The sequence below is a fragment of the Neopsephotus bourkii genome, unplaced genomic scaffold (assembly GCF_033783945.1).
Source record: "Neopsephotus bourkii isolate Nb327-2 ecotype Australia unplaced genomic scaffold, CSIRO-AGI_Nbou_v1 NB_753, whole genome shotgun sequence".
Classification (NCBI taxonomy): Eukaryota; Metazoa; Chordata; class Aves; order Psittaciformes; family Psittacidae; genus Neopsephotus; species Neopsephotus bourkii.
Genome location: NW_026901251.1, coordinates 1830698 through 1856835, shown reverse-complemented (window position 1 = coordinate 1856835; position 26138 = coordinate 1830698). Strand labels below are relative to the sequence as shown.

At 42.0% G+C, this 26138-nt stretch overlaps 1 protein-coding gene across 26 annotated transcripts in view; it reads left to right on the top strand.

Annotated features, from left to right (window-relative positions):
• Window positions 1-26138, top strand: part of DTNA (dystrobrevin alpha) — a 230603-nt gene that overhangs the window by 31518 nt on the left and 172947 nt on the right. The window contains exons 1-2 of one of the 26 annotated variants that reach the window (XM_061354864.1): window positions 12993-13190; window positions 23960-24033. The exons of 22 other annotated variants lie outside the window; for them this stretch is intronic. Coding sequence is in view for 1 of the 4 variants with exons in the window: in XM_061354863.1 (XP_061210847.1) it covers window positions 13174-13190 (17 nt within the window). In the remaining 3 variants the exon portion in view is untranslated. Of the gene's footprint in view, window positions 1-12992; window positions 13191-14468; window positions 14494-23959; window positions 24034-26138 lie in introns of those variants that run through there. 3 more of the 26 variants (XM_061354867.1, XM_061354863.1, XM_061354870.1) reach the window with 3 other exon arrangements.

Here is a 26138-nt window from a genome sequence, read left to right as displayed (position 1 = left end):
TCCTGCATAATTTAGCTGTGCATTTCTCACATTGAACTCATACAGAGGAAATCATGACAAATTATGTAGGAGGAGGATTTCCAATTATTCAAGGCCCCAAGTTATGGAATTATATAGAGATTCATATTTTCATTAAGCAAAATCATGGCGTCTCTAGAACATCTTCATTACGTATGAGCTTGAATATACATGAGAAAAATCATTATCCAGATTATGTACCTGAACTTATTATTAGAAAATATATCTGTACACAGGATTGGAAAATAACATTAGGCAGCATAACTGTTAGAAAGAAGAAACCTATGGTAGCAAGATAATTTGTAACAACACAGAAGGTCCTCAAAGCAGACTGTCATCCACTGCCAGTGTAAAACGAAAAGAAAAACATTTTTCAATAAATGGCATATCAAAAGCCTGGGATATCATCCTTAACACTTTGGTTGTTATTTGTAAATGTGGTTAGTGGCTCTGCAGGCTTGGTGCAGATCAGTTGTGTCCCCTGTCCTTGCTGCGCCACCCCTGTTCCTAACTGACTTGTTTTATGATAGAGGCAGAAAGTGTATCAGCCCATGGTTTTGCAGTCAGCAGTGGTGTACGCTGAACGATTGTCTTCCTCTCCTTTTCAAACCTACCTCCTGAATAAATTTTATAGTGTCCTACCATTCCAGCTGAGCAGGAAGAGGACTCCTTCCAGGGCTCTGTGGGCAAAGACCTGCTGCAATGGAGCAGGGGTCTGTCTACTACCTAGCTAGTGCAACTCCAAATAGAATTGCTTTTCTTGTAAGTATACAGATTAATCCAGGGAGGGCTCCTGTGTGGTCAGCCATGCCACAGAAAGTCAGGGATAATGCTAACAAAGAAAGGAGCCATCAGGTACTGAGTTGGTAGAGGGTTACGTGCCCATTCAACTTGTGACACTGAGGCTTCCAGCTGGCTCTGCCGAAGGGAAAGTAGATTTGTGCTCAAAAACACATCTGGAGGTGGAACACAGAGCATGTTTTGTAGGTCTGGCTGTAAAGTAGAATGTAAGAAGCAATATTACCTGCTTGGTTATGTCTCTGAAGCAGTAACAGTCATGGAAATTTGGCAGAGGGGATTGCCATGCCACATACCATATGTCCTCATTGTCATTCATGCTGAGAGATCCTCAGTCTCTTGGGAAGGTTTTATCTTATCCTACAAAGCTATGTGAATGGTACTGTAGAAATTAAATATTTTTAACATACTGTAGCCATAAAGGACTTGGCATCATCACTACTGAATTTCATTTACCTCATAATGCAAGGCAAGATATCCCTACACACCTAGCGGTGTGGAGGGAACATAAGGCTGGTTTTGCCCTTGGTAGACAAAAATTCAGAAGTCTAAATCAGAAATGTGGATGAATGTCTTCTAAGACAGGGTACATTTTGATACCTGCCCTTATCTTTCCAACCCTAACCATTCTATGATTCTATGGTCTTTAAAAGGTCTTCGCTTTTGCTCCCTCTCTTGTAGTCTTAATTCTGTCTCTCCTAGTAGCTCCGTTCTAGTCCCAGAGGCGTGAAATGATAAATCCAGACATGCTGTATTTAGACTTCTGCCCCATGGCCAGCACACCCGATATGGCATTTCAGAGACTGAGGGAAGTGAGCCACATTTGCTTATGGGAAAAAGAAAGAACTGCAGCAGTACAATGACGTAAGGTTTATCCTGCAGGTTCACCTCAGGTTACAACCGGATCTAATTCAGCGTGCTCTTGTCAGTACAGCTTAGTTCAGCTAAACCAAGAAAATATAGTTCAAGTCTGCATACAGCTAACTCCCACATAAGGCATCAAAACCTTTCCAATCTCATTTTTTATTGAAGAACTTATTTTTTTTTTATTTTTTTTTATTTTTCACCATTTGAGGAGCTGTTGAGCCCGAATAATACGGGTTTATTTATCTGTCTCTTACCAAATGAAAGTAACTATGAATTTGATTAAAAAACCATCTCAAAGTCCACAGGAGAATCAAACATTTAAAGATGTTCCCACACATCGGATGCTAATGAGGTCACCCATAAGAACATTGTTGGTTGGGGCCTCTGGTCATTTCCAGGGCACGTTTTCTCACTGAGAGGTAGTAAGGTCCTGTTCTGCAGTCTGTAGCATGTTTTGTAATAGCCCTTTCAGGTAGTGATGTGCTAACCCACTTCTCTGTTTTAATTTCAGTGGACTCTGAGAAATTTCACAGCAGTGAGAACTTTTTCGTATCTATAATACTTCTACAGCTTGACTCATGTCACAGTGTAGTGGCAACTTTCATCAGCCAGAAGACCTTGCAACAAATGGAACTGCAAATACTCTTAGTGCAGTGGCAGATAAGAAGTCAAGTTTCCATTGAACATGTCAAGGAGCTCAAAGAAGTGAAATAATGTATCTTGACCCAAATCTAGGCCAAAGTGGTTTTACACACCAAAGCAAGTAGAGTTGATACGTGCTCGCTGCCTTCCTCTTCAAGTGCTGCTGGCTACTGACAGTCAGAGCACAAAATGCTTTAGAAAGCAAAGTTTTATTGTACACTCCCAAGGCTGTAATCTTTTTTCCTAATCAAAAGTTTTAGACAGAAAGCTCTTGATTGAACTTCAGTGCTAACCAAACATTGGTGTGTTGGATCTGACCCAGCGCATTGTTGCTGACAGTGCTCAGGAACTGGCCAGTTGACAGTTAGGGAATAATGTGACAAAAGGGGGATTTTCTTAATCCCTGGGGATTCCCCTTAAGGGGAATATCTTAAACCCTGACATTTAATCATTGCTTGTGTCAGGAAGTATAAATGTTTGTCTTCTATTGCTTCAAAAAAAAGCAAGGTTCATTAAGGATTATATTCTTTCTTTTTAAAACAAATGAGTTTCTAATGGGAACATGCAGGAATTCATTAACAATTTAATGAATACTTTTTTAATAGTCCTTTTTGGTCCCAGTTATATTATGCTGCAGACAGCTCCACAGGGTAAACTAAGCTTGCAGTTTAAAAAGGTAGAACAGAATTTTCCTTAATCTCTTTTAAATTTGTCTGTCAGTGTAAAACTACTCGTTTAACTTTTCTTCCGTATTTCCTTAATTGTTCTATCCTTTGGCTGCAACATATTCTTTTTCTTTTAGTATGAGAAAATAAATTCATTTGCCTTCTTTTTACTATTTATAATTTGTATACAGCTGTCCTACATTTATCATCTCTCTCCTCATTTGCCTCCCCTCCAAACGGAAGTCAGTTTTTATTCATACAGCTGATTTACCAAGACTCCTGGTGGTTTGTGTTCCTGAGGTCTGAACCCTTTCTGTGGCTGCTCCTTTTGCAGCCCCATGTGCCTGTAGCGTTCTTGATGCCAGATTTACAGTTCTTTCATTTTGTTTGCTTAGGTGGAGGGAGTCTCCCCAACCCCCCTTGAATGTTGAGCGCTGTGCTTGACATTGCCAGTGTCATCAGAATTGGCTCAAACAGGTGGCACCGTCGGGCTGCTCTCACAGGGGATGAGATCATACATGCATTCTGCCTCCGTGATGGATTTGTCTAACTCTCTCCAACTTTAGCTGACTTTGATCCCATATAATGAAAAGACTTAAAATAGAATGTGGAAGGGAACAGAGAGAGGCTTTAATTATTTACTGGCTGGGTTGAATGCGTACCTTTTGTAAAGGGACTTCTTTTGTTGTTTTTTGGTCTATTCAGTTTTCATTAAGCCAAATTTATATCTTTGTGCTCAGCATTGATTCAGATGCTGGGCCTGATTAAAGAGGCCTTTGAAGGGAGGTGCATTTTTTCTTCTTTGACTTAGTTATTTTTTTACATTTACTAAATGGAATCAAAATTGTCCCTGGATAATGGTTAGAATTTTAGTTGCAGTAGTGCTAGGAGGTCCAAGCTCAGATTTTTAGTTTAAACACCTAGAAACATGTCACCCATCATAAACCCACTGATGGCTGGGTAGGCAAAAGAGATAAAAAATAAGAGGGAGGAAGGAGATCTGTAAATTCCCAAATTCATAAATCAAATCTGTGGCAGAACTAAGGCATGATAAGGTCTCCTACCTCTGCTAGCATGGTGTTGAACTGCAAGCCCATACTGTCCCTGCTGTATTCACCCCATGGGTTAGTAGAAGCACAGTGTCGTGGTCTGTGACACAGGGATGCCGTGACTACCTGCATTCCACAGTGGTATTCCCAGTTATGAAAGCAGCTGCCACCATAGAACATAGAATTGTGTCATGCTGAACATTTTGATGATGTGACTTTACCCTCTTCTGGAAACAATAGAGATCTCATCTCCCTGACTGCTCAGGAGGGTTAATGCAGAAGGTGAATACAGCTACTTTGTGAGCATCTTGGCCTGGCTGGTTGTGCAGAAGGAGGTGAAGTGTCATTCTAAACCCTTTCCCTCCTCTGGATGCTGGGCTGTGCCCCCTGAAGGCAGAGGAAGAGAGGGCAGGGTAGACGGGCTTTTGGTGCACCACTTCTTGCTTGTATCATTGTGCTTACAACTAGGAACAACCTTGCAGTTACCTCTGTAGTCTTAAGCAAAAAGCTTGCTTGTTTTATTTTGGAAACTAGTGTCTTCATTGAGTGCATGTCTGTGAAATCTGCATGCTGGAGTTGAGGTTTGGCTTGAGGAACCCCAGTGCCTATCGATATCATTACATGCACTGCTCCTTCACAAAAATAGACAGTAATGTGAAAGATAGTGGTGGTGCAGAGAAATGCCCTTGCTTTATCCTCACCCTCTTGGTGCCTGTGGGTGCATTAACAGACCACTGTACGTAGGGGGGAAAACATGCCTTTAATAGTTCTGTCTCAGCTGCTGTTAATTTGATTTCCCTCAGGGAGTGAGTGTTCAGTCACCAGGACCTGGAGCAGGACTTTTTGTAGCAAAAAGTACAAATAATTTACACTGTAATGTCTGAGGCTCTTAGATAAAGCCTACGCTGCTGAAAACAAAGAATTTATGTTATTTGGGGATAAACATGATGAATTCAGAGAGATGGGAGGAGGTGCTATAATAAGGAGTATGTTTATTCATAGCAGCTTTGTAGTATCTGACAGCAAGTAGATTATGTCCAGACCTATGCTTGGTCTCTGTGCCATACACATTGTACGTTTGTGGGCTGTTTGCCATGACGTTTCACAGGATAATGTCATAATGATTTTTAATTATTGAGGATTATTACAGATAAAATATTTCTCAATATCTCAGTTTTCATGTGGAGGTTGTCAGTTGAAGTTGTATTTTCAGCTCCATGCGAGCTTCTTCCATGTAAACTTGGGTAAGTGTGAATTAGGTACATTGTGTCAGTCCTGAGGCCAAACTCATTTGTTTGCATTTATGTAAATCTGGAGTATTGCCTTTGAAAAGAATGGGCTGTGTTCTGCCCCAGGTTGTCATGTCCCATTCCTTTGCTGGAGCCACTCATTTAGGGGTGGGACTCAATACTGCTGCAGCGCCCACTGTAATACAACTATAGCATCACATGGCTCATACAGCTTTGCAGAAACTGAAACTGGAGAATTTAGAGCAGAATTAGGTCATGACCAAGTGCATATGCACAACATTAAAGTTACTGCATGAGTTTCTTCCAAATTTGCTCTGTTCCATAGATTACATTGACATTTAAATGTAATTTCACTTTATCACCAGGTTATATCATAAAGTCCAGCTTAAAGTATTTTCATGACCTGGTAGATGTCTGTATTATAAGAGGAAATACTTGGGACATGGAGAAAGAAGGGAATGCAGTTAATCTATTAACAATGCCTTTCTGGAATTCACTGATTATTTTTTTTAAATCTCATATTGTTATTAGGAAGGGGGTTTTGTTTTGTTTCTGTTAAAAGTTGTGTGAAGTTCCTGAAATTCTCCGGAATGTTTAAGATGAGTGCATGTCTGGTCTGTCAAAGTTACATTCCAGGCTTTTATGACCTCTTTTATTATGAAAATATCCACTTCTCCTGAAGGTGCTGATTCTTCTCATCATTCCTCCCTATTCTGATGAGTGTGCACCTCCTCAGGGGAAAGTGCTTGAGAGGGATTTCTTCCTTTGAAATGGCTTCTACTCTAGATTTCCATAAATCAGTGCTAAAGGAAATTGTGGAGTAACTGGTACATTGCTCTGAAGGTTGCAAAAAGCACATTGCAGTGTCTAAGCTTTTGAAAATGTGTATTTTTCTTGGGGTACAGTTTTCCTTACATTCAAATAAATGCTTTCATGGCAGCTACAAATGTCTTTTATAGGTGCTATCCAGCACTGCCAAGTTCTCAGCCCTCAGAAATAAGTGGAGTGGGATTATTGACAGGAGCTGTGTTCAGGTAGTTGCAGGTTAAAGCAAACATTCTCTATGACAGTCAGATTGGTAATTCCCATGTGATTAATTGACTCCATTTCCAAAAGCCATTTTTCCTCTTTCTGCCTTTTTTTTGCCTATGCTTTGTGTTCAAATTTGGTGTGGCACTAATGTGTTTCTTCCCCTTTGCTGTCTGCATTGCCTGATGTGGTGCTTGGCTGCTGCCGACAGCTCTGCAAGGAGAGCTCCCTCACTGGGCCTTTCTCTGTGGCTGATCCTGATGCCCATCCATCTCATAAGATGAGCTCATTATACCAGTGTGTGTTATATGTTGAGATGATCATGCCCAAGGAGAGACATTATCTTCCTGTACCATTTTGGGAGCGTAAGGATAATCCTGGCAGGTACAGAGCAAAAGAGATTTGATATGTTAAATGCACAAAGGTCCGTGCTGTCACATCTCCTGAATGTGGTGGTGGTTTCTTCCTCATCAGGTGCGACTTTACCCTTTTTCCAAGTGTCTCTGGGTCTGTTACCTGCAGCTCGCTTGCTGAAAAGTGCCATTCAGCTTCTCTGTATGACATTTGGGATTTCTCCGCAGGATGGGTACAGCAGAGGGAGCAGTAGGACAAGCTTCTTCCGGGCTGTCTCAACCTGCCTGCTCCCAGCCCAGGCCCTCCAGCTGATCTAACCTCCCCTTCTGGGGTATTACCCCCCAAAACCTGAGGGGTCTGTGTGCACCGTGAGGCTACGACGGGGAGGGCAAGAGAGGGCTGTGTGGCTGAGACGTCTCCCCCAGCCCCTGCAGAGCACTGATGCATTACGGAGAGTAAGTCAGATGCTGCCTGCTTTTACATAACTGATCTGATGGGATTCGTGTGGTTGGCCTATTTATTAAGGCTCCAGGTCTCATTAGCAGTTTCTGAGACTTCCAGGCCTCCTTCTGTGTTCTTGCTATGTATTTTTTTCCTTAAAAAAAGTAATTTCCTCTTTTTTCCGTTTTTTATCTGGAGGAGAGAATAAAGTGAGTTTTCTTGTAGAGCAGGAGGGATTTTTAGTGGTATGTGGGATGAATGAAAGGGGGTTGTTCCTACCTTTGGCTCAACTGAACAGAGAATCTGTTTCATAGATTATCCTCTTCCAGTTCTGAAACAAGGTGTGTGTGTGTTTCACTCCATCCACATGCATGTCTGCCTGCACGCACACTTCAGGCACTGGCTGAATTTCCACCCAAGGCCTGTGGTTGTCCGTCTAGGCAAACAGAAATACATAACATTTGTGGCATTTTTATGAAATAGGTTACTGCAGACCTTTTTCAGCTGCAATGAAACCAAAGCGCTGGAGTGAGATAGGATAACGGAGCCCTTTCCATAACAAAAATAGATAATATCTTAATTTCAGGAATAAGGATATTCATTTCAGGGGAAGGTTTGGTGTTGCAGTCTTTACTTTCACAAATATTTCATAGAATCATAGAATTACAGAATGGTTTGGGTTGGAAGGGACTATAAGGTCATCTAGGTCCAACACTGCTGCCATGGGCAGGGACACCTTACACTAGACCAGGTTGCTCCAAGTCCTGTCCAGCCTGGAGTTGAACACTGCCGGGGATGGGGCAACCACAGCTTCTCTGGGCAGCCTGTGCCAGTGTCTTACCACCCTCACAGTGAAGAACTTCTTCCTTATACCCAACCTGAACTTCCCTGTTTCAGTTACTCATTACAGGAACAGGCTGCAGATGAGCTCTCTTAATTAGCAGTCTTCATTACCTTTTGTATACTTGGTTGGAGCAGACATCAAGTCTTCAAAGCAGAAGGGAGTCCTTACCATGGAGGAGACAGCTCATCTAGTGCTGAAGCAAAGGCTGTGTCCTGAATGTTTGTAGCTGGCATGTGGGATGTTTGTTTATTTTGTTTTCCTTCTGAGTTTGGCTTTCTAAGTTAAAACAATGGTGCTGTGTTTGTTTTTCTCACACTTCTGGCCTAAGCCAGTAGTTTTGAACTCATTAAATGCTTCCTGCTAAATTTAACACGGGAGGAAATCTCAGCTATACGGATTGTCATTGACTCCGATGAAATGGGATTCGAGATATCACCCCAAAAAGGACAGGACAGGCAACATTCCCCTCTTGAAACAGCTTCTAGTCTGGTACCCACAGCTCTAAATGAGCTTCATGACCTGCTTGCTGCTTTTTCCCAGGTAGGGGAAAAGTACAGAAGGGCACGTGGAAGTCAGTGGGAGTACTGATCAGGGCAGTACCTGGAGGAAGAACAGCTGTGGAGGGCTGGGGAAATTAAAGGCATTATGGTGGAGGTGGTTGTGCAGGTTGGTTTCATGGTACATTAAAAGAAGATGAAAGTGTAGGTGAGTAACACTCATGTCCTGAGGGGGTAGGGGTGCTCGTGAGACTTTAGATGGAATGGGGATTACTGTTGTTGGAAGCAATAAAGAAGAAGGATCATAAATCCTTAGCAAAACAATCTTTATTAGATGCACTGCTCACCAAGCAACTTTTAATGAACTATAGCTGGTACTTCAAACCCTTCAAGGACCAATAATGGATGATACAGCCTTTTTATTTATCCATGAATGCCATCAGGCCACGAAAGACTTGTCAAGGCTCAGCACTATATGGGATTTGGTTTACCTGGCTTACTTATTTTTTGAAAAATATTTTTCTTTTCAGTGTGGTAAAAAAACATTTACCTACAAAACCTTGTTATTTTAAAATTCACTATATTTTAATATATCTTGGAGATCTTCACGTTAGTGATCAGTTGGGCAGCTAACAAAAAGAGTAGTCTTTTGTACTTAGCATTTGGATTAAAGACGAATGGAAACAGAACTGTTCTGGTTGTTCTCATAGGTCTTTTTCAAGTAAACTTGAAACTGCATCTGTTAAAGAATGGTTTGATTTTGCAGATAACAGGGCAAGTGCACAGTTTTTTGTAAGTTGCTTACTTACAGAATGTCCATACTTTGTCCTTGTGTACAAAAATTAAGCCAAGGCCTTTATATCCTAGCTCTTGTAGATGTGACATGCTTATATATGATGATAAACACTGGTTTAAAACATAGGCTTGTAAAAAAGACTCTGTCAAAGTATAAATGCAAAACATAGGAAAAAGGGAAGAAATGTTCAAAAGTAAATCATGGGGGTTTTCTTTATTCGATAAAAGGGATTGACTGAAAATAGGATTTGTTTCTGAAGCTTAGATGTGTGACTATGGTTAATCTGCCTTCTTCCCACATAGCTTGAATCACACAAACATAGACAAGAACAGAAAAGCCAGCACAGAAAATCCTCTGTTGCTGCTCATGGAGTACATAGTCCATGTACCGAGTGCGTTCCCCATTTACTTCATTAATGCTTACCGAGAATTCAGGCAATTTCAACATGTTTTGCAAATAGCAGAGCTAACCCATCTGAACAGTTTTAGCTTCCTCCTATTATCCAGTGAGCCTCCTGGAAATGGTAGGAGGAGTATACTCAGAGCAGTCAGACCACACTGGGAGACCATGGCGGTGGTTTGCCCAGTGTGAGCCCACCTCAGTCACCTGGGCTGCCTTCCAGAGGAAATGTGCCCTGCTGTGCTGGAGGCTGTGTTGTGGAGGACAGCAAGGGAGTGAGTGCTGGGGGGTGCCTCCGAGAGCCCCCATCTCCAGCAGTTTATAAAGCTGTTCCCTGTCACTTCCAGTAAAAAAATGTGGTAGTTGGGAGAGAGGCAACTCATGGGTCAGCCCTTGGCTAAAACCCGCCTGTTTCAGGGTGTTGTAGTGGGTGGGCTCTTGGTGTAACCATGCAGCTGAGTAGCCAAGGGTGCGGTGTGTGTACATGGAGTAATATCAAAGTCAGTGTGCTGGATCCACTGTGACAAGCAGGTGACAGACTGCGTTCCTGTCAATGCAATGCCTGTCCGCTACTCAGAGCTCTTACTCTTGAACAAACCTGTGCTGAAATCATCTGCAGAGGTTAAAAAAATCATTCCTAAGAGCAAAAAGTACTCTTAGTAAGACCTGGAAGAGCTGAGCCTGTAGGGTAGAAGACATTGCTTGTTCCAGTAAGCCCAGATCTTAAAACTGCCAAGACAAATGAATTAAGACACAGACAGACAAGGGAAGACAAAGAGCAAATTCTGTGCACATTAAAAATAGCAAAACATGAAGGGACAGATCATGTCTCTTAGGCACTGGGCTAAATTGGGAATGGGAAGGAAGTCACATGATGCCAAACATGTTACCTATTTACACTTGTCACTGGTACCAGATTACCCTGCTGCTCCCTTCTGTGCTCCCACGCCAGCTCCTGCTCCCACTGCTCCACAAGAGCTTGTGATTAGTATATGTTCATATATCCCAAATTTAATGCCACAGAGGTCCGTGGTCTATTACATTTGGTGATAGTTATAAGCAATAGACACTGCTGGGAGAGAAGGAGTAGTGTTGCCTCTCACAGCCATGGTAAATCTCCTCTTGCTGTACACTTCAAATTGCACATTAGACACCGGTATTATTGCATGTCTCTTCAGCTGAGGAAGCCGGACACCTGTCTTTTCCTTTGGCTTATGCGATACAGGTTTTGGACATACGACCTCTGACTGTCCCATTCATGGGATTGGGATCATGCTGTCCACGTTGACATCCAAGGTTTCACAGTAATTTCCAGCATCCTGTTTCCTGGATCTCCACCCCCCCACACACATACTCAGGTTTATAAATAACTTCTCAAGAGACATGGGAAAGCAAACACTTGAAGTGTTCTTTTAGAGGATCTAAAATCCAGTCTCTTCTTCCCTGTATTTAGTAAGGGAAACACACAAGTTTAGATGAAAGTGTGGCCGTACTTCTTTGGATTTCCCTGCCTTTGTTGTCTTAATCCTTCTTGTCGATGACTTCACTTCTGAACCACCACATTTGTCCATCACACCTTCTTCCATGGGGAGCTTCTTTCTTCCTTCCTTATTGTCCTAATTAAAAGGAGCTCTCAGCCACAGAGGCACAACTTTTCTTTGTTCTTTCTCTCTTTGTCTGTCTTAAGTGTTTAAGGCCAGGTTGGATGGGGCTTTGAGCAACCTGGTTTAGTAGAAGGTGTCCCTGCCCATTGCAGGGAGGCTGGAACTAAATGAGCTCTAAGGTCCCTTCCAACCCAAACCATTCCATGATCCTATAATTCTGTGTTACTGAAGTCTGGCTTTGCTAATAGTAACGAGTTAGTGATTCAAAATAAATCTTTTGACTTTTCAGAAGCTGTCATCTAGTTTATTCTTCAATATTTGTATATTGCTGGCAACTTTTCCAGCCCTACAAACCTGAGCTGACTCCAGGTTAAGAGCAGCTCTCGCCTTCCTGTCTGTGAGACGGACCATGAAAATAGTTCTGGAGTTACTGTTTTCATCAAACTTTGTATGTTACATATATGTTATCAGACAGCAGCATGAAGAGTGGCTGGCAGGAGATGAAGTGCAGGTTTACTTAGTGCCCACAAAGATACAGCTCTTTGAATGTCTCTACTCCCCCCCCCCCCCCCCCCCCCCCTTTAGGCCTTCTCAAGTTTGAGCTATTTCCTTTGTTAGCTTGAAGTAAACGCATGATTACTTTCACTACTAAATCAGTGCAGCCTCTCAACACTGGTGCCCTGAGAAGTGTAATTCCTTATCAAAAAGGGCATTGGCGAGGCACTTATAAAGGGTGTTGTTAGCTAAGTGATTTTGGGCATAGCTTGGTATTGCCCCACCCCAGCCTGTGCTTGCTTCTTGCTTGGCTGTGTCCCTGGGTATGAATGAACCCCTCTTGGTAGCCACTCAGAGGCTGAAGACTGAACCAGAGACATTTCCTATGTTCCTCTGTTTGAATTAGTATGACTGTCAATTGATATTCTCCAGTTGCAACTGGAAGTGTTCAGTAATTCATACGTTTCACACAGTCTTGTGCCTTGTTCCACTCCCAGCCCTGTCTGAGATAAGGCCATCTTGATGGCAAGCCATATTCAAACTGAATGTGTGTTTACAATTTAAAAGCGCATAAGGCTCGTATTAAGAGCCAGGTGTTTATGTCAATGCTAATGACTCCTGAAGTTGCTGGGAGGGATACTGACCTTCTGGGTTACATGGAAGGATTTTTTTTTTCCCCATTTCAATTACCTTGAATGCTGCCAATCAGTTGTCTGAATTTCAGAGTCTGACTTCTGCACAGCATTGCAGTGCATTGTTATTGTCAGGAGCCACAGATGTGCTGAGAGTGGAAGTACAGAAGTTTTGTGTTTTAAGATCTGGAAAAATCTTGGTTTATTTTGTGTTTTTGTTTGTATGCCATTCCTCAGTGAAGCAGTCTGCATGGGCAGAAGTGCTGTAAACATACAGATACGAGCCTCCACAGAAGCTTCGTGCCACAGAGGGTGAATTGCTTTATTCCCCTAGCCCTAAAGCTCGCAGTCCCCTACAGAAGAGGTTTTCTTGCCATCCTGTTTCGACTGCAATTCAGTTGCTGGCTCTGGGATTCAAACCTGGGCTCTGGGAATGGGGGAGTTGGGGGTGGAGTGGCAGACTTGGGGAGTTGGGGGTGGAGTGGCAGACTTGGGGAAAGGGAGGGAGGAAGGGGAGGGGAGGGGGCCGGGGTGCCTCCGATTGGTAAAGCTGCGCAGAGGCATCTGCCAGCAGGACTTCAGAGGAATGTGAAACCAAATCATTTAGAAGTTAAAGATAGACGCAGAATACACAGCATCTTGAGCCAGGGTTTAAATTCATCCCTCTCAGCCGGGCTTCTCACAAAGCTCTGCCTGTCAGCTTGCCTCTGTCTCCTCGTAACGACTCTAGTATTCCCTTAAAAAATAACATCGTTCTGGATTCTTTGGAATTACTAAGGTGGCAAAAGAGATCATGGTGCATACCATAGGGTAAGTAGGAAGCCTGCCTTTGCATATGTTTGCTTCAGTGGTTCCTCTGGGCTTTGCTTCTGCTTTCAGGCAGTTCCTGTAGGATGAGGTAGATACTTAAGCAATGCTTTCCCTGTGTGATTTATTCCCCACTGTTTTCCCCATACAGTTTGAACTTTATTCCTCAGCGAAGTGTTAACCCACAAGGTTACTTATCTTGGCACACCTAGGGAGTCTTTGGCTTTAACAATTTTACCATTGCAGATTTGAGTGCTCTTTTCCTGGCAGCTGAATTTTGTTATATACCTTGCTCTTCATCAGTGTGATACGCTGTTTGAAATGCTGCTTATTATTACAGAGTTGAAAAGTGCGCAGTTTTCCGTATTGGGTAGGATGTAATCAATGTTTGTTTGCATGTTTGGCTATGGTTTCATTTACCTACTATTTTCTCATGAGTGAATTTGATCACAGGTAGAGTTAATTAAGTTTAACATTTTTGTTTGCTTGTTCCCAAAGAATACTTCTGCTTGGCATTTGGGGCTTTGTTTTGTGGTGGTTGGGGGTTTTTTAAGCATTTTGTCCCTCATGTTTTGTCTGAACTAAGGCCTCCAAGAAGTAATTAAATGTGCTTATTCCCCTCATAGTCCTCACTTCAATAGTGAATTTGTAAGGAAAGAGGAGATTCAGGCTATCATGTTCTTTCTACAGCTTATCAGAAGTGCTTTCAGTATCTAGCAGATATATCAATTCACAGTGGGCCTTTTTTTAAGACTATTTCTAAAATATTTCTGGTGAGGTTGTGGTGTTCCTGTGGCCAAAAGGATTTTGAAATATCAGAAACTCAGTAGGAAGTTATATGTAGTATTTGCTAGATAGCAGGTACTTGTATACCGAGAGTTTCATCTGAATCTGTGCTTTGAATGAGAATGACCTAAATGCCAGCATTGTTTTTACCATTTATTCTGGGCATACACTCGTAGTAGAGGAGCTCCCAGTATTGGATTTGGTGGCAGTTCACCCAAACATACTTGGAATTCCTGACATGTTAGTACTGCCCATAATAACTGTAGGAAGTAGGTGCTGTCTGCAGATAACTGGAACGCCTAACATTTTTGGTTATAGATATCAGTCCCGAAGAGACTCACATAATGGCAGTCTGTGCTTGCAAAATATGTGGAACTGGGGGAACTAAAATAGAAATGGTTCCTCTGTTTGAAGGAAAGATGATCCATCTGGTATGTTTTGTTAGTTTGCTTCCGTTTGATGGAGTTCATCCCTGTTGATCAGCTTACCTGAATTTTGCAGAACTTCTGGGTATATTTGGGTGAGCAAATCTGCCATGAAGTGTTTTTTATGTGGTTACATGTAGGGGTTGGAGAAGAAGGAAATATATAACTTTAGAGTAAATCTGGAAAAAACAACTGCAGGGGTAAGAATGACACTCAAGCCAGTTCCCTTACAGATGTACTAGTGGGTATTCTTGTACTAGCTCAGACCAGCTGAACACTTCAGTCCCATGCTAAATTTCAAGACCAACAGTTACTTACATAAATATTAGTTCTTGCTATAATATTTGTTTTGGTATTGAAGTGGAAGAACTTTGAGAGAAAATGTGGCAAGATCAGTAAAAACTCACATTGGGGCTGAGCAAAGCTGTGGTTAGTTTCTGGCTGCTGCACAGGATGCTGTGCAGCTGCAGGCAAAGTAGTGTGAACTCTCAGAGCCCCTGTAAACCTGAGGGGGTGGAAATACCTTCATTACTCTTCTGTGTTAGGTATCTAGATAGCAGTTCCTTGGTCTAGGCATTGTCTCTGATAAGGTTTAGCACAATAGGCTTCTGTCTTCAGATGCACCCTCCCCAGGGCTGTGGCAAAAGGCAGGAGAGAGGAGGAATCCACAGATTCGGAAGTAGAGATTTGCTGCACCTTTTAAAACCTTCCTAAACTGAAAGAGGAGAATAAACTAGCATTCAGAGGTGAGCAGAAAATAGAATTAATGTTCCATAGGAAATTCCTGAGTCAGTTTGAAATTAAATTGCATTTCCCTACCACAATGTATTGCTTTTCAGAAGTTACAGTTCAGGAGCGTGATGTTCCCATTTCATTATCTGAGACCCTTCTCCCATAATTAAATGTTCCAAGAGGCACTGGAGAGCTTTGTCACAAAGAAACTTGCTTTGTATTCTGGGAAGTTAAGCTGCCTTAAAAATCTCATTCCTGGAAGGCAATAAGCATCTGACCCAGGAACAGGGAGTTCCTGGGGCAAAGAACTACAGTGTAGTGTTGGATTAACTTTAAAAGATATATTCCAGTGTATCTAATCCACCTAAAATAATGTCTTCAATTGTTGTAGCAGTAAATGGAAAATCTTCAGTGGACTGGTATTTTCCTGTAGAAAATGTTGCTGTATTTGATATACTTCATATATTATTATATTGTGGCATATTTTTCTGAAATGGACAATCCTTGGCCAGCTGTTAGGGTGAATTTTGCACAGTTGGGGTGAGGATTTGTTGGGAAGTGGGGAGGGAGGAAGGAGAGAAAGGGACACATCTTTTTGTTAAAGGCTTTTGTAACAAAGTGGTGGTGGGGTGGTGACATGTTCTTGACCTTCTGGTCTCTTCCCTTACTGAAGCCTTGCCTTCTCTTCCTCCCCTTGCCCAGGACTCCCTGGAGAAGTGCTGCTGGGACAGAGGGGCACTGTTCTGGGTCACTTAGGGACATGTCCTGCTTCATCACAGCTAGTAATATGTCTGCTTCTGGAGCAGGCAGGTCACAGTCCTTCCCTTTTCATTACCATGAAGTTATAAGCAACTTTCTCATGAGAGTTCAGAAAAGCGATGCTTTCTGAGGTGAAAATGGATTTGCAACATTTCATCCTTTAATAAATCCTATGCTTTCTTTTTCATTAACCCTGCTAAAACCAGTGGTAGTGATATGCATATGGGGGTTGAAATCCTTCATTGCTAGACTTTACTGTCATTGTATGTGCTTCCCACTTTCTTTCTGTTATGATTTTTTTTTTCCTTTGTAAATCTTTGTTTCTAGCCTCATCTTCAAGCTTTTTGCAGTGATGATTCTGCCGTAAGTAGGAAAATAGGTATGTCATCAGCAACCTGCTGGTAATGATTTTAAGGACTGTTTCCCCAAGGTTCCCTGACAATGTGCTGGCAGCTCACAGTGATATGATTTCCTTTGGGTTCTGATGAATCTACTTCCAGCGACAGCAGCGAATTTGTTTTGGCAAAGTGTGGCAGCCAATGCTGTATATAATACAGCTTGCCACAGAGATCCTCAATAGTGTGATTTGGTAATTCTTTAAAAAAAGAGCCCCCAAAACACCCACAACCAAGACTAATGCAGTTGTGACCTATGCAGCAGCCGTGTTATCACCTCTGAGCCCACAGTGGAACCCAGGGAAGCCAGTCCAAGTGTTGTCAGACCTCCTGCACTTACTCTTTATTCTGGCTCCTGGTGTATCAGGGAATAAAACTTCCTGAGGTAATTATTACCGTATGAAGTGACTTCACCTGAAAACACAGCAATACTTCCCACTAATAGGCTGTTTAAAAATGCATCTAATTGCAGCTGTGGTAGCTGAGAAAATGCCCAAGACCTAATAGTATCAAGAAAGCCATCCTCCCTGGCAGAGAGGTGTTACAGGAAGCCATGTTTTATTGTGTCTTTCCTGTGTCTGAACCAATTGCGTGGCCTTTTGCTACATTTGGCTGCAAAACCTGAACTGGGGATTATATTCTGAGTAATAAAGAAGAGATGGGAAAGTAGTGGAAATAATGAATTCTTTATTAATTTCTTTGTTGGTTTGGTGGTAGCTGTTTGCTGAACATAACCTTCCCTAGGGCAGTGGAGGTAATGAGTTGGCTTCTGTGCCTCTGATCTTTGACAAGTCATGTGGGAGGTTTGGCATAGCTTTTTTTGAGAGCAATGACAGTAAAACTTGCCCAGTTCTGTGAAGTGCTCGGAGTTCAAGGGATGGAAAGTGGTATCTAAGTGCTGCATTCTTACCTTCTTTTGTATCTTTTGTAAGGGTAAGACTGTGGTACAAAATACCTCCTTGTAAATTTGTGAGAACATTTGCACTCAAAAGAAAAAAAAAAAGGAAAATAAAGCATAGCAGGTAGGCTTTAAAAATTATTTATTCGCAACTTGTGACAGGTTCTTTTAAACACAGTGAAAATAAGTACAAGAAAAGCAGAGGAGAGCATGCTTGGCGTGAAGATGGCCTTGAGTACTCATTATGAGGTAACAGCTGCAGATGGAATTAGTTAGTAATCTTAGGCTTTCCTGCTAGGTTTTTAAGGAATATCATTTAGTAAGTGTTTATGCTTTCTAGTAATTACCTTTTCAGTGTGTGTTGATTCTGAAGGTGACATTATCCTTGGAACAAGATTAGGAAACACTTGATTCTTTCCAGATTTATAAAGCAGTGACAGTTTGGCTGTCATGTCACGTGTGTCCCCCGCTTCTTTTTTTATACACAACTAGTTTATATTGGATTAAGAGAACTACTGTATCATTTGTGTGATATGGAAATGTAATCCATTTCCTGGTTTTAGATCATTCTTTTTTCTTGTAAATTGACGTCAGAATGACAAAAGCAGCACATCGATTTAAACATTTTATAACTTTTGAGGTGATAACTGAAATCTCACAGCTTCTTAAACTTGGATTCTTAACTAACTCATGTAACTGAAAGCTTCACATACTTGAGAAATTAAATCTCATCTAGGAGAACTGGCTAGGCTTTTGCAGACTAGAACCAAGGAAAAAGGCACATCATAGATCTGAGTTTGAAAGCATTTGTCTTGGTATTTGATGTGTATTTTTAATTGCTATTACAATTACAGATATTTTGCTTTTCTTTGAATATACACCATCAAAATGTGTTTCCAAACAGATCAAACAAAACGTAAAGCGTTCTGTGGCTTTGTTTTTGTCCTTAAAAGTTTGATCAGTTTCCATGTCTTATCAGGGAAAATAAACTGTATCAGTTTAATGCAATACAAATTGTTTTATGATGCTAAAGAAACGCAGGGAGAGCTTGACAGAGCTGAGAGTGAAGCCATGTACTCTGCCAGACTATCATGTAAACAGGTCATGTTTTTCTTTAAAAGAACCCCACTTCTGGTAATGCCATCTCTCACATTACCACCTGTTTTGCATGCTGTCTTCCCACTTCTCTCAGCCACCTGCGATGACATTGTTGACTCTCCTACTCCCAACCTCCAAGTCATTTCCCCTCTAATTTCAGCTATAGAAGCAGGTGGATGAAGTTTTGACTGACCCATTAAACGCATAGTCACAGCAACAAGGACAGGCTGGCAGCACATCCAGAAGTGGTAATTCAGTGGACGTCCTCGCTCCATCTCCTCCACTTGCCTACAGAGTCTCATCAGGGAAGAAATTTCTGGAGGAGACACGTCTTCAAATACCACAAGTTGTGTGTGGCTTGCAAGAAGCCCCCTGGGCACATCTCCTATAGATCCCTGTCAGTTCAAAACAGAAGTCATCAGCAAGGTTCAGACCTGCTGGCAGAGCAGTCACTTGCACTCATAAGCTCTAAAGCTCCTTGTGAAACGTTTTTAGAGGGGGATGAAATATGGCTTTTGTTAGTAAGTTCAATGGCTGTTTGCTAGTAGCATCAGAGAGATGACAGTTGGACCTGCCTGCCAGGTTCCAAGTTTTTGTGTGAAAGCATGGAGGAGTGAATGCTTTTCAGCAAAAGAATGATAAAATACTTCTTTTACACAGGTAAAACTATTCCTTTTCAATAACTTTAGCTTTGAAAATGGCTGAAAATGTATAAATAATACATTTGGCTTGACTCTGATGTCTGGTATGTAAAATTTCAGGTCAAGCATAAAATTTAGCAGAGCAGCTGAAAAAAAGTTTTGTAGTAGGAAGTGGGTGTAAGCAAAGGAAAGTTGCTGAAATGATGATGGCAAGAAGCAATTATGTGAGTCTAGGAGGTAGTAAATATGATTTCAGAAATGATACACCTAAATAAATAAATTAGGTAGCAGACGGCGAAAAGAATCCAAGCAGACATAAGTTCTTCATCCACATTAAATCTGGTGATGTATACCTGAAGAGAATTAAAGGTGCTAGAGTTCAAAGCCCTTTCAAAAAGTACAATTTCCAGGCTTAAGTGAACTCTCCACAGGATGGTGCATTTTCACTGAAAGGTGAATAGGTGTCTGCTGAGAGTCACGCACAGTTACACATAATTCAGTGGTAACTTGGACCGAATGGGCCTAATCTGTGCTATTACACTGCTTAATATCAACCCACACTGAAACGGTGTATTCTCTGAAAAAGGCATAAAGTAAGTGGTTAGACCAATAATTTTTCAAGCCATTCTCTTTTCTTGAAAGTGGAAATAAATTCCTTGTGCACAAAGCCTCAGCTTTTGTAACTGTGTGTGTAAAGTACTGAATAAGTCATCCGTTGTGTTATGTTCAAGACAAGCCAAGCTTTGCCAAAGAGTGGCCTCAGCCTAGCCAGGTCTGGCCATACCTATTTCACAGGTCATTAGTCCTATCCTTTTTCTATTGTACACCATCGTGGATGACTGCTTGGGCTTGTATTAGGCATGACTGCATATACTAACAGACTCAATATAGAGCAAGGAAATAAAATTGGATATATCAACCTTGAAAGAAATAATCCTAATAGTTTTTACATCCTTTCCCTGACAGATAGAGCAGGCATATAAAAGGAGGGGAAGGTTATGCAAATATCAGCCCAGTCCTTGCTGGATTTGCAGTATTTTTCACTCTGTGCTAATTAAGAACTACAAACAATGTGAGGCCTTTCATGAGGCACCATCAAAAGGGTGCATTTGTCTCACTGGGCACAGAGAGGCTGGCGGTGGTAGTTTGTAGCTCCAAAGGGCTCCCTGCGCTATGTGTTGGTAACTCTTGACACCAATACAGGGTGGGAAGCAAGTGGTGAGACAGCGGCTCTTGAGGTTGGAACATGGGCATTACTGTCGATCTCCAGCTGAACATCAACTGGCAATGTCAATAGATGGGAAAAAAAGAAAAGCATGACACTGGGATGCATATGGAAGTACAGCCTGCAGGGAGCAATCATGATGATTTGATGAGCTCTCAGCTGAAGTCCTGTATTTGGTTTGGAGCATTGCTATTCAAGAAAACACTGGCCACTTTTTGAAGTGGAAAGGAGGGTAGTAAAAATGACCAGAGATCCGGAGGATATGCCCGAAGGGAAAAGGCTGAAAGGTTTATGTTTGCTTCTCTTAAAGGAGAGCAGCCTGCTGGGGAGCAGGTAAAACACAGGAAGATTTTCAGTCACAGGTAGCACAGAACAGACTGTTGTGAAGAGGAAGCCCAGTAATCTCTCTTCTGTGCTATGGAAAAAGAGAAATGGGCCTAAAGTGAAGCCAGAAAGATGAGGTAAACCCTAGGAAAATGTTGTCCTTGATATACGCTGCCACTGGATTTTGTGGAGTCTCCGTCACTGGAGGTGTTAGGAATGGTTTTAGTAAACATGAGTGAAGTGTATCTGGCTTTAGCTCATAGTGGGAGGTGGATTACATATCTTTTCTACCATCCTTATGATTTAGTGTTACTAGTGATAATACAGCACATGGAATTATTTTCTTAATGAAAAACATGGTGTCCTGGGTTTATAAATTGTGATTGGAAAGATCTCTCTGCAGAGTGGGGTGCGATTTGCTGAGGTACGCAGGCGCTTATTCATAATGTAAATTCCTCCATTTGAAATGTTCTGTAGGTAAGTGGTTAAGGCATAAACAGCTGGCTTTGCATTTCAGTTCAGATATCGTTGTCCTGAAATGCTTGGGGACATCACTTTGTCAGCTGGCACTTGACAGTCCATTTGAGTTCCAAATTTGAAACATGTAATTGGATTCTTAGGATGAAATCCAAGTCCTCTTTGAAGTCATGGGATAACAATTTCGCACTGAGGACAGAGTGGTGTCCACTTGTGTGTGCTTAGCTTTACTGTCCTAGGCAGGCCCGTTGTTTTCAGGACAAGGGTACAAGGAGTGGGTTGTAAGAGCGTGCAGCCTTTGCTATGGGGAACAGTTGGTTGCAGAAGGGGGCCTTTGGAGTGCTTGTGTGGGTGAGTGAGAGTGTACAACAAGCATTACGTGAGGTGAATTAATTATTTTTTCCTTTTTTCAGATTATGTCAACAAGACTAATTTACACCATCTGTTCTAAAATACAGAGAGGCTGTCAGGAAAAAAGCAACACCCATTTTGGTGTTTTAACTTTCATTTTAGAAGACTTCAGGTGTTCTGTAGTCTCTTTAGTGTAATGTATTTTATGTATTTTTTTCCTTTTTTTCTGGTTTGGGATGGTGTGTTCTCCCTCTAAAAGTATTTTTTTTCATTACCAGTGCCCTTTAATTTGCATTTAGTATTCATATAGCTGTAACTGCAAGTTCAGTGTTTCTTCAGCTACTGGTTAATTCTTCCTGATGAAATGCATGCAGAGAAGACTCTCGGTGCAATGAATTGGAATAGTTCCACTGAAAATACTCACTTTGTTTATGGCAGTATTAATTCAGAACAAGTTCACTGTTGACAGTGTAGCTACTTTAGATTTAGAGTAGATGATTGTCATCATTTCATCCTCAAAAAGAGATTGCATTAATGTAAAAGCTCAATGCAAATCTCAGAGCTGAGAGTTAAATTCGTGCCTCATAACGTATTGTTGCGTTACACATCTAGTTTTTTTTTTGCAGGCTTTTCTTAACTGTGCAGTGAGGTGCCCTGTGTAGGAATTGCATGTGTATACCTGAGGCTAGAATAAGCCCATGAGGAAGCACAAACCCCAGACTTCAGGACCACCAATATATCAGTTGTTAATAACCTTGCAATGTTATTATAGCTAACACTAGAAACATAATTAAATTGGAATGATTTGAAACTGCCATTAGGGGAAAGAGGACGGAGGAAAACAGCTTCTTCCTCACAACATCATGTTTTCATTGACCTACTTACAGTAGAGAAGAAAATGTGTCCCTTCCCATTATAGGCAGAATAGGTTTGTTCAGCAATTTTATAATGCAGCTGTGCAAGAGAAGGCTGGCTTTCCTAACCACTCTAGGAGGATTTGGAAGGGAGGGTAACATTATTTCACACACATAGTACTAAGACGTGTAAGCTCCTGGCCAAGCTGTAATGTTATTACACTAATCAATTTGGCAGAAGCTACTTACGCTGAGAAAAAAAGGGAAAAAGAAAAAGACTCGTATTCAGAGGTGAGGGGGAAAGGGCTGTGCCTGGGCTGCAACAGTGCAGAGAAACCTTTTATGGGCAGTCATGTTTCCTTCATCTTCCCTGATGCTGAGTCCTTGCTATCCCAAGACCTGAAGCACTACCTGGTGTCCCTTGCACTTGAGCAGCCCTGCTCTTTGCATGCTGAAGGGGATGGCTGCCTCCTGCTCTCACTTCAGTGGGCATTCCCCTTGTGTGCTTCACGTCAGGGAATTACTGAATGCATGAAGGGATGGCGCAGGGCCTGGCCCTCTTGAGGTGCATTGACTGGCACTGTTGCTGAGCCTGAGCATCAGTGCGTGATATGGTACTGCCGCTGCACATCCAGTGTGCTAGTGAAGTCATCGAGCGGAGCCCACAGCATCTAAACCACCACTTGTGAGGAATTCCAGGTGCTCTTGCTTCTCCTCGTCTCTCCCATCAGCAAACAATGTGAAACACGAGTGTCCAGGTTACTCTGGCTTGGGGTAGGCAGCGTGTGGGAATTGTGATGCAGCCCCTCCTCCTCAGGACTTGTGCATGTGGTATTGAATGTTTGTTGTCTTATACCTGGGTAAATAAACCATTTTGATCTGAAAATAAACACCTCCAGCTAGTTCTTTCTACACCGTTCAGGTCACATTCCTCCACAGGGTGTTATTGGGAAGTTAGTATTGTCAGAGGCATTAGTCACTGCCATAGCAGCTTAGTAATGTGCAGCAGGAGCCAGCTGGTAATTAACAAAGTAAAGATACTGTGTATGTTTTCCTCAACTATTTCACATGTAGCAAAAGTAATTAGAAGCAGAGGAGATTGGGTGTTTAAAGCTGTTACGTATATTTAAAGCCTCTCACTGTGTTAGGATATTATTATTTATTTTGCTGCTGTTCCAGGATTCATAAATATACATGTAGGAGTTGTGAAGAAAGGGGAGACCCAGAGTCCTGTCTTTTTTTAATGCTTTAATTCTGCCTTATTTAATATGTTCACCCCAATGGCTTTCTTCTCTGCCTGTTTTTAGGAGTGGCATAGCTTTGGCGGTCTTAGCTGCTCTCTTTTGTACTTAACTTCCTTTCATGTTAGAAGTGTCTTGAATTGGAAGGTGATGTGCACGTGCGTGTACTATGCAATCTGTTAGAAAGATGAAATCAGCTTCTAATTGAAGCAAAGGAGAGACAAAGCTAACACAAATGGTATTAAACTGCTAAACTGGGAAAGACTCAACAGTGTGAATGGGGGTGATGATGGATTTCATTATGTAGTGTAAGTAAAATATCCCATTATCCGCAAGCTTGCTTTAACTCACTTGGTGTCTCGTTATTTTATCACCAGATGGTGACCAGTGGTTTCAAATTAAGTTGCTCTCAATTACCCGTGTGTGATGGTTGAGTGATAGTGCACTTTGATATGTCTCCCTTCCACGGCACTTCAGCCCAGTAGTCCTTGATCTTCCTTCAGTCTGACTTCAGGACTCGGCTCTGAGTATCCCAAGCCTTTGACTCTGCTTTTTCTCTGGGGCAGGATCTGATCTGAGCACTCTGAGGCAGAAGAAGCAGGGAACAGAGCAAGCGATCGGAGGAGCATCATTTCTACGGGTAGGGTGCAGTTAACTGTCTTCCTGGGGAGCGCTTGGGTACTGGCAATGGCTTTGAGAAATATCATTTATTCTTGAAAACTTTCTTCTTGGAGAGAAAAGGATACTGTTGAAAATGTGAATGGGTGCTTTTAGATGCAGACTGCAAAGGCTTTGTCAGACAGTGACAGTTTCTACTCAAGCTTTGAACTCATACTACAGATGCGAGTGGCTGTACAGTGCAGTGATAGGCAGGGAAGAAGCTGCTTCATAATACCTTTGCTCTTTGCTACATTTACTCACCTCCACATTGATGGAAGAGCACAGGGGATTTCAGAGAATGTGTTTCTGAAGCTTGTGGAAGAAAAGGTATTCCATGTGCAGTTTTTGTTAAGATTTGTAGCCTCTTATGTTAAGTCTCAGGCCCTTGGAGTGCTTCTTAAAACCTTTTGGTACTAACACGCAGAGGGTAGAGGTGGAAGAGGGCTGTTAAGTTATTCACACAATGCTGTTAATAGCAGAGACTTGTTTTGTGTTCCCATTCTCTTTTGTTGTTGGGGGTGGCTTTTGCTTGGGGGTTTGCTGGTAGTGCTTTGTACTGACCGTTGTCTCAGCAGAAAAAGTTCACTGTTTTTAAGGTATAGCAGCAGAGCATTAAAGCCCAGGCAACACTAGAGTAACATAGCATGCAGACACCGTGAGAGGGTGATCCTGCTGACCACACTTGGGATGGGTGAAAGCAAACATCTGAGAGGGCAAATGCAGGAACATGCCTGTCTTTACCTGTCATCCCTCAGCAGCAGTGAGAACAGAGGCCCTGCATCTCCCAACCTCGGTGGAAGCAGCATGCCAGGTACTTTCTGCAGTGCTACCAACAGTCCTTGTCCCTCCACCGTCCAGACAGAGGAGCGTCTTGAATGCACCGTGCTTCTCTTTTGCTGGTGTTCCTGGATTTTCCTGCAGTGCAGCCTGAGTGCAGGGTGTGGGGATGGCCCCACCTGGTTCTGCCATGGGGATATTATCGGGTGGTAGCTAGGCACACACATGGAGACCTGGCAGGGCTCCTGGCATCCTCAGCTGAGACAGAGCTGGAGGGTCCTGCCTGTATCTCTCTCAGTGACAGGATACATTTCCTAGCACAGGAGCTGGTCCCACATGCAAACAGGACCAGGAATTACAAGGCACTCCATATTTTACTACAGTCAGTGTCAGAGAAAATCTTTCACATTTTCCATCCCCCCGAAGCCCTTCATATATACAACTACACACAGTTCATAATGATTATGTCTTTTTAAACTACTCCATTACTATTGGTACTAGATTTTTTAGCCTTCGAATTAATTCAGTTCATGACCTTCACACTTCAGGTTTTAAAGTACCATTATATCCCATAGAAGACTAGATTGCTGATGAATGAAAAGAAATACCACAGCAGAGGAAAAAACGTTTTCTTTCTCCAATCTGATGGTTCATGTAACTGGGGAAGGTAGGGGGAGTCTTTAATACCTGTCACTTCCTTGTCCTGATGCTTTCGAAATATTTGGACACAAGTCATGGAGATTCCTGTTCACCTGGGAATGAAGGAAGACATTCTGCCTGAATCTCCTTACTTGCTTTTCTCACATTACACCTCAGGTTAGTATTTCTGCAAAGAGGCTATACAGAAATCTCAGAGCAATTTAAGCCACAAGGATTCTTCTGTTCTCTAGTTTATTTTGGCAAAATAATATCCATATCACTCTGTATTAAAGAAGCACCTTGATATTTGGATATTGCCTTCAAAGCTTCACATTTCAATACAGTTCCTCAAAAATGTATTTTGTGGAGGTAAAATACATTATTTGCTTCATTTTTTTTATTCTGAACAAATCTATCATTTAAGCTGTATCTTTTCTAGGAAGAAATCCCTTCTGACATGTTTTGTTCTGTGCTCATTTGATATTTGTGAAGCAGTAAGCTAACCCGTGTGTTCTGTGATTGGGCTGGATGACCAAGGAATTCCACACAGACTGCTGCTCACCAGCTGATCATTGCACTTGCAATCTACTTTTACTAAGATAAATGCCAAAGCCCTGCAGCTGAGCAATGTTCCAAATGCAGATAGCTGAGCTGGAAACCCATTTATTT